At 46.6% G+C, this 9,172-nt stretch overlaps 1 protein-coding gene across 1 annotated transcript in view; it reads right to left on the reverse strand.

Annotated features, from left to right (window-relative positions):
* The window catches only part of LOC119597987 (cationic amino acid transporter 2-like), a gene marked incomplete at its 5' end in the record, with an annotated part of 10,964 nt that extends 1,992 nt beyond the window's left edge, over positions 1-8,972 (reverse strand). The window contains 9 exon segments of the mRNA XM_037947644.1: positions 1,258-1,479; positions 2,326-2,426; positions 3,617-3,780; positions 4,319-4,358; positions 5,263-5,399; positions 6,243-6,397; positions 6,506-6,630; positions 7,546-7,729; positions 8,801-8,972. Coding sequence (XP_037803572.1) covers positions 1,258-1,479; positions 2,326-2,426; positions 3,617-3,780; positions 4,319-4,358; positions 5,263-5,399; positions 6,243-6,397; positions 6,506-6,630; positions 7,546-7,729; positions 8,801-8,972 — 1,300 coding nt within the window.
* Between the last annotated feature and the right edge of the window lie 200 nt (positions 8,973-9,172).

A 9,172-nucleotide genomic window follows, 5' to 3' on the forward strand; every position in this document is an offset into this window, starting at 1 on the left:
AAGGGGTTCACGGGTTGGCTTGTCACAGGGAGGGTGAGGGAAGGGAAACGGTTAGCTAGATGGACCCCCTACCTGCTGATAGAGAAGGGGAAAAGCAGGGGAGGGGAAGAGGAAAGGGGAAAAGGAAGGGGAGGGGAAGAGAAAGGGGAAGAGGAGGGAAGGGGAAGACGAAAGGGGAAGAGGAAAGGGGAAAAGGAAGGGGAGGGGGGAAAAGGGGGAAAAAAAGGGGAAAGAAACTCTCCCCCTCCCGGGTTCCCCTCCTTTCTCTTTTTCTTCCCCCTCCCCCCCCTTTTTCCTCTCTCTCTCCCTTCCCTCCCTTCTTTCCCCTTCTTCCTTTCCTTTTCCCCTCCTTCCCTTACCCCCCCCTTTTCCTTTTTCCCCCCCCTTTTTTCCCCCCCCCCTTTTTTTCCTCCTTTCCCCTTTCCCCCCCCCCCTTTTCCCTCCCTCCCTTCCTCCCTCCCTTTTTTCCCCTCCTTTCCCCCCCCCCTTTCCCTCCTTTCCCCCTTCCCTTTTCCCCCGCTTTCCCTTTTTCTTTTTCCCCCCTTTTTTCCTCATCTAAACAATTTGTTATTACTTTTTGCATGGCTGTTATTATAATTTCTACTACAGATATGGTTTATTATATCTATCTATACCTGTATATCTATTAATGCACACATGCATACATGCAAACACACTTAAACACACACACATACACACGCACACAAAAAAAAACAAAAACTCTCACTCTCTCTCTCTCTCTCTCTCTCTCTCTCTCTCTCTCTCTCTCTCTCTCTCTCTCTCTCTATCTCTATATATATATATATATATATATATATATGTATATTATATATATATATATATATATATATTTATATATATATATAGTATGTATTTATGTATGTATGTATGTATGTATATGTATGTATGCATATGTATGTATGCATGTATTTACGTGTGTTGTCTGTGAGTTATATATATATATATATATATATATATATATATATATATATATATATATATATATATATATGTATATATATATATATATATATTATATATATATATATATATATATATATATATATATATATATATATATACATATCAAATATACACATTTGTATACATACATACATACACACACACACACGCACACACGCTCTCTCTCTCTCTCTCTCTCTCTCTCTCACACACACACACACTCACTCACACCACACACACACGCACGCATACACACATAGACACATGTGCCAATTTAAGCCTTCCTCCGTATACTCGTATAAATATCCGTGGCCTTCCAGGTGGCTCTGAGGCCCCACGTGAGCCCTGCTTCAGCCCACCTGTTTTGTGGCTTCCGGGAGATGCGCAGCAGGATGTAGATGATGCTGAGGAAGAAGATGATGCAGAAGAAGGACGTGACGGGAGAGTGGCCCTCGAGCTGGCTCAGGTCGCGCACGAGGATGGAGTCGAGGATGAGGACGTTCAGGTACAGGAGTCCTGCGGGAGGGGAGGGCGCGGTCAGCACGCTTTATGGAGAGCGAAAAGGGAAAACAAATAAACAAAAAACAAGAGCAAAAATGTCGAAAAAACGTGATAAAGTACACTAAAGACAGTAAAATGACGGGAAAAAAAACTTGATAAAGTACACTAAGGACAGTAAACAAAATATCCTGATTCCACGGAGTTACTTTTATCAAAGAAGGTGCATTGATGACAAGGAGTAAAATCTTTTCATTATGTTGTAAACTACAGAGGAATGATATAGTATTCGACAAATGTTTATTTATTCAATTCCCTGACTTTCTTTTGAATTATTCTTCTAGAGAACAAATTATCTCAAGGCTATAACTAAAGCACTAAGATTACCTTCTAGGCTACTTGAACATTTTTAATGGTTTAAGATTTCCTCTACACTGCATTCCCTACATTCTCAAATTCGTCAGACTAACACTATTCTCAAGAACACCCTATCAGCTTAGTCTCTAGCTTGACTACATTCTCAAATTCGTTACGCTACACTTGCATTACCATGACGATAAGCTTATCCGTACAGCCTACCCTAATCTCAGGAAAGAAAACACTGGCAACTCATTCTCATACAGTACAAAAAAAGTAATGAAGTGGTTTTAAACATGTTTTGTATTTTGAAAAGTTATGACATTTTTTTTATATATACATATATATATATCCATATTTTTTTCTTTTTACTGAAATCTGCTGCCCTAAGCTCTAAGCTCCAGAGTCCGGAGTGAGTTGACAGTTTTTGTTTTTTCCCCGGGATTTGGCTGACTAAGTCCGCGAACTACACCGGCAGAGTTGCTGGGGCGTCGCGGAGGGACTTACCGACGAGCTTCATGACCTGGCGGCCCGTCTCCTCCGTGCAGGGCCCCTCCTCCACCCACGGGAACAGCGACGGGAACATCACCTGCACCATCTCCACGTACCTGAGGGCGGGGCACGAGATTCATTTGGGGTCATGGCTTTCGATGCTGTTTCCTCTGGAGGGAGTTCGGAAGTGCTTGGTTTGGTTGTGAAATAAATCAAGATATCTGACCAAGAAGTTCCGTCAAAAACAGAAATGAACAAAAAGTTTCAAGATTTTTTTTTTCAAGGAAACTTGAAAAAAAAAATTCTGAATCCGGAGTTTGGATCAGTTGTTTACATGTAAAAGGCAACCAACTGAATTTGTGTTGATTGGGTTGTGTCAAAGGGGATATCAGCTTAAAATGTGTTGGCTGAGTTGTGCCAAAGGGGATACCAGCCTAAAATGGGTTGGGATTTTAAAGTTACCGGATCATATTATACTGGACTGTAGAATAATAACTCTTTAAACAGCATTTTCATAGGGCCAGAACAAAGGCGTGGTCAGGATCTTAGACAGGAAGCATTAGCCCAGGGTTAAAAGGGGTTTGTGAGGCCTTGGGGAAAAGTAGCGCAGGTCAGTTTCCTAGGAGCTTACTAATGTTAATTTTAAGAATACACTATAAAGCAGTATTCTATTACGAAAAAGTAAATAAAACTCAAATGCAAATCGTACATTAAAGTTCTTCTCTTAGTCTTAAGATATATAGTTAGAAAAATCTGAAGTTGAGCAGCCGATTCCGAGGAGTCGGTTGGTTCGGAGGCTCGACAAAGGGCTAAAGAGGTTACAAGACGAAAGGCTGTAGAGATTGTAGGGCGAGAGACGCTGTGCTCTGGCACAAAGGTCCTGGTCACGTGCCTTTGCAGCGTGACCTCTGAAATCCGATTACTTCTGTCTTTTAACACATTGTTATCACTAGTGTTATTATTGCTATTATTACTGATATCACTTTTACTATCATCACGATCTTCATCATTATCATTTTATTATCATCATGATCTTCATCATCATCATCATCATCATCACACCGAAATGGGTGTCCGAAGTGTCTCTGAATATGCGCCCTTGACCTTTCGCTCGGCCCTCAGAAGCATTCTTCTCCTGACCTGGAACACCAGCTAGGGACCTTCTCAGCCTACACGTCGCTGCAGACACGACCAGCTCTTGAAAATTCCTTATTCCTGGGATTACCTTCTCCCCTCCCCCCCCCTTCCTCCTTCTCCCACTCCCCCCCTCCCCCCCCTTCTCCCGTGCCCCCGTGCCCGTACTGACCTGTCGTACCACTTGGCCTGGCCGGCGGACGTGGGCACGGCGCCGTAGTACTTGTTCTCGCACTTGTCGCTCACCATGTAGTCGTCCTCGCGGCGGGACGACTCGGCGCTGTTCTCCTCCGTGTTGCCTGTGTCGTCCGAATCGGGGGACGACCGCATCACGCGCTGGGGGGGAGGGAGGGGCTTAGAGGGGGAGAGACTGCAGGGGGGGAGGGAAAAACAGGGGGGGAGGAAGGAAGTTGGGAGAGAGGGAGGGAGGGAAAGAAAGAGTGTGATAGAGAGAGAGAGAGAGAGAGAGAGAGAGAGAGAGAGAGAGAGAGAGATAGTTATGTCCATTAAAAAGATAGATATAGCTAGACAGATAAATAGAGAGAGAGAGATAGAGAAAAACAGAGAGAGAAAGTGAGAGAGAGAGAGAAAGAAAATAACAGAGAGAGAGAGGACAGAGAAAAATATCCGTTATAGGCTCATTTGCCAAAACAATTCACTAAAGAGAAAAGAACCTAAGAAAAGGGTTAATTCCTTCCACGGAAGGTTAACGACGGCGTTGCTTTTACCTTTCTGTCTATAGACTTTCCTTATTACCACTTCACGTTAGTATTTTCTCCAATGGCAGAAATGGAGATATAAACAGAAACGCATTAATTACATTTTCATCTTATTCTGATCTATCAACATTATTTCTCTCCTCTTTCTAAGTTACTTTCACCGTCGTCTCCATAACCTTCACCCTTATTTCTAGACTAAAATATATTCGCTGTTGTCTCCTAAGTAACCAAGTTTCCTGCACCGTCGAGACCTCTCCTGCCCAGACCATATTTACCTTTTCAAAAGTTAGGTTCGCCGCTGTCTCCCGCCGAAGCTGCCTTCACCACTGTACTTCGAGTAGTGTCCTCTTACTTAGTTATTTTCACCTTTACCTCCTATACAGATCGCCTTCAGTGCTCTCTCCCGCCAAAGTTTAACGTTGTTTCCCTCCAAAGCTACTTTCACCCGTTAAATAGCAACGCAGTTACCTTTACTGTCTCCCAATTTAGTTATCTGTACTCGGACAAGTTCCTTCGTCTTCCACCAAAGGTACCTCGACGGTAGTTTAACACAGGTAGCCCCACTCTGTCTTGATGAAAATCCTAGTTAGCAACGTCCCAGCTAAGCCCGCCTCTTCGCGTTTATTCATCACAAAAAAAAAAAAAAATAAATAAATAAAAATAAATAAAAATATTTACACAAATATTAAGTATTTTATCTATTTATTTATTTATTTATCTTTTAATCAGGTTTCGTTTTCGATCATAGTTTTACCATTATTATTACTGAACCATTAAAAAAAAAACACTGAAAAAAACGTGTCAAACAAAGGGAGCCAATGACTTTAAGAGAGCCAATGAGAGTGAGCTGTGGGACGTCAAATATAGCTAGATACATAACTATTTGTTTAATTTATTCGATACTGTCATAAGTACCAGGAATAAAACCAAATTCCCCTGTTTTATTTATGCTAATGAAGAGTTCTTACCATCCGTTAGAAGGAAAAAGTCAATAACCTCTTTGGGTTCAACGGACTGGACGGAAGTGGAGCTACCTGGCTGTATGTACCTTGCCTTCAGCGTTACTTTACCCACCGTCTCCCGCCACAGTTACCTTCACCGTGATCTTCTGGTCGAGGGCAGGCCGGAGGGCGTGATCCTGCCGCCCCCGTTCTGCTGCAGCGCCGCCGTCAGGTGCGTTGGAGACACCGCCTGTAGGTTGCTCTGTCGCCCCCCGAGCGCGGCCGTCATGTCTGCCTGCGCGCGGGACAAGAGAGCGGGTCAGCCGGGCTTCTCTTCAGGCAGGGGGGAGCTGGCCCCTTCGGGCTTTGGGGCAGAAGGGGGCAGGGGGGAGGTGGCCCCTTCGGGCTTTGGGGAGCGGGCGGGGGGGGGGGGAGATAGTTCGCTGGCTTTTGAAGGCGGTTGACGGCCAGTGAGGGGAGGGAGAGGGGAGCAGGGGGGACTGGCCTTCGGGACTATTGGGAGCAGAGAGGGAGGAGGGGGAGGGGGGGGGGACTGACACTCTGGGTTTCCAGTGGCAGAAGGGGGAGGGAGAGGGGGATGGCCTGGGAGGGGAGCGGGTCGAGGGCCCCTGTGCCCCGGACTGGGCCTCAGAAGCTCAGTTGAAAGGCTCACGTCACTCAAGGAAGGGAGTCAGCTAAGGTATCTAGACTGATGAATAACTGGATTATCAGTAGTGGAATGCGGACACACTGTTCAGTCAAAGTAAACGTGTATGTTAGTGTGTGTGGTATTAAACTATATATAAATATATATCAAGGAATGAGTACTAAGTATCTAATGATATATAATATTATTCAGTATAATGCAAATATACAATATATAGTGATATATGTTATATTATTATATATATATATATATATATATATATATATATATATATATATATATATAATATATAATATATATATATATATATATATATATATATATATATATATATATATATATATATATATATATATATATACACACACACACACATACACACACATAAACACAAAAAACTCAAATACACACCCGTTTATAACAATAGCAACAACTGAAATTCCGTAACCGCTGTCCCCGAGCGGCCCTCACCTGGCTGAGCGACTTGGTGGGCGTGCCGGGCAGGGGCGTGCCGCTGATGGGCGTGCGGATACTCTCAGGCAGCATCTCCAGCAGCGTGGTCGAGTGCGGCTGGTAGCGCAGGATCAGCACGCAGGTCGACACCAGCGTGTAGGCCAGCAGCGTACCTGCGGGAGGGGCGGCCGTAATCAGGGTGCCAGAACATACGCGCTTGCACACACACACACACACGCACACACGCGCAGCCGCGAGGGAGGCGCCGCAGAAGGACTCACCGATGGACATCATCTCGACCAGGACGGTGAGGGAGATGAACATGGCAGCGAAGGCGGCGCCGAGGCCGAAGACGATGGTGGCCACGGCAGGCGTCCCCGTCACGGGCCACACGTTGGCCAGGCTCCTGTAGGGAGAGAGAGAGCAGCTGAGGGCAGAGGGCCGTCGCTGGGAGGGCGCAGCCGCGCTTGCCTCCTCGTTTCCTGCAAAAGCTTCACTGGGAAAAAGATGGCCACGCCTGACACTCAGGAAGTAACACGAGCAACTCACAAGGGCTCCAGGACTACAATGCACCAAGCCTTATTTGGGAAAAAAATAATAGTGTCCAGGGCACCAAATTTTGATTTAGAAAACAGGAAAAATGTTCATAGAATTTTGCAAAATACACAGTTTCTATAAAATACATGAATTTTAAGTGTCAGCTGATTAGGTTGAGTAACAGGCGAATCAGAGTACTCCAGAGGCAAGCTGGAGAGCTAGTTTTTCCTTTCCACAGACTGCCTTATACTCTCGTACCTCTTCCCCCCCCCTTCGCTCCCAGGGACAATCTTACGAGTAACGCCGAAGGGAAATTTCAATAAATATTAACTTTAAATGCCTTATGCGTCGTTTCTAAGTTATTTTCTCACTAACACTGCCACACATAGATCCAACTCCCATACCTAAGTGTCTCTTCTAAGCATTTTATTCATTCTATCTGTTCATTAATTTTCGCCCAATGCCCGGGCTATACATTCCAGCCAAAAGAGCGCCGCACACAGCAATGCTACGACCTCTAAGCCTTTACCGCAAGCGCCCGCCCCACCAACGGGACTTACGCTCATGACACTCCGGACACCTTGAACGGACAGCCAATCACCGTCGGCTGCGGCGCAAGACAGCCTGACGGCGATTGGCTGCGGGCGTGAGGTGCCGGACCAGCTCTCCGTTTAATGTACCCGAAGTGTCTCTGAATATGAGCGTTAGTCTCGGGCAGAACCCAACGCCCAGAGCAACAGTGAGAAGCTCCGACCAAACACGGGCCAGACACTAATCATCTTACTTGAAGATAAGGCCATCCTTGGCCATGGCGTAGACGATGCGGGGCAGCGAGAACATGGAGCCGAACATGGACACGGTGAGGCCGGCCAGCGCCCCGATGGCCACGAAGTTCTTGCACTTGTAGGCGCCCACCTTCCCGAACACCTCGACCAGAGCGGCGTCCTCGTCGATCTCCGTGTAGGGCACTGTGGGTGGGCAGGCGGGGGTGGGGGTGGGGTAAGAGGAGGGGAGAGGGGCAGGGGGGAAGGGGGAGAGGCAGGGGGTAAGGGGGCGGGGCAGGGGGGGAAGGGGAGGGGGAGGACATGGAGGGAAGGGAGGAGGAAATGAGAGGAGAGAGAGGGAAGAAGATGAAGGGAAATGGAGACACGGAGGGGGAAAGAGGAGAAAGAGGGAGGAATGATAGTTAACTCTGTATTGACTGCTCGGGATTTTATTCGACTTGTTTACAGGATGTTATGCCAATGAAAACATTAAGAGAGAGAGAGAGATAGAAAGAAAGGAAGAGAGAGAGAGAGAGAGAGAGAGAGAGAGAGAGAGAGAAGAGTGAGAGAGAGATAGGAAGAAAGAAAGAGAGAGAGGAGGATAGAGAGATAGATAGATAGATAGATAGATAGAGAGAGAGAGAGAGAGAGAGAGAGAGAGAGAGAGAGAGAGCGAGAGAGAGAGAGAGAGAGAATATGATTGAATTAGAAGAGAGAGACAGAACGATAGAGAGCGAAAGAAAGAGAAAGAGAGATAGAAAAAAACGAGAGAGAGCGAAAGAGAGAAAGAACACGAGAGAGCGAGAAAGGAAGAAAAAGTTCGAGAGATCGGAAGATAGAGTTTAAAGTTAAAGTTAAAGTTTGGTTTGGATTCCATTTCATACAATGGATATTCTTGGTGTGACATATTGTCTGCTTGATTTTGCTCACGTGTGTGAGCTGCTGCTGACCGGGGGAAAACCGAGTCCTTGCCCGCTGTGGTGCCCACACAAAAGTAACCTCGGGGAACAGTTGCAACTAATCTCGGACCTGGGCGGGAGCGGAACCGCCGAACCTCGGAGAGAGGCCGCAGTTACCACTGTAAACCCGGAGAGAGAAAGAAGAGAGAGAGACAGGAGATAGAGAAAGAAAGAGAAGAGAGAGAAAAGAGAGAGAGGGAAGGAGAGAGACAAGGGGAAAGGGAGCGAGAAGCAAGAGAAGGTGAGAGGCAAAGGGAAGGAGCGAGAGAGCAAGAGGGAAGGAGCGAGAGAGCAAGAGGGAAGGAGCGAGAGAGGCCCATGAGCGTGATGATGGCTGACGAGGTGACGTAGGCGATGAGGATGATGACCAGCGAGATGACGATGGAGTAGGGGATGGAGCGGCGGGCGTTGACGGCTTCCTCGCCCGTCGTCGCGATGATGTCGAAGCCGATGAAGGCGTAGAAGCAGGTGGCGGCGCCCGTCATCACCTGCGGGCGCGGGGGGGGGGGTCAGGGAGAGTGGGGGGAGAGGGGAAGAGAGTATGAGAAGGGGGAGAGAGGTAATTTGATGAAGGATGAAAGATGATGGATGATGATGATGATGAAGAGAAGGAGGAGGAGAGATAGTGAGAGGAAGGGTGACAGATGATGATGATGATGAGGAGGAAGAGAGATGGTGAAGAAGAAGG

The sequence above is a fragment of the Penaeus monodon genome, chromosome 40 (genome assembly GCF_015228065.2).
Source record: "Penaeus monodon isolate SGIC_2016 chromosome 40, NSTDA_Pmon_1, whole genome shotgun sequence".
Taxonomy (NCBI): Eukaryota; Metazoa; Arthropoda; class Malacostraca; order Decapoda; family Penaeidae; genus Penaeus; species Penaeus monodon.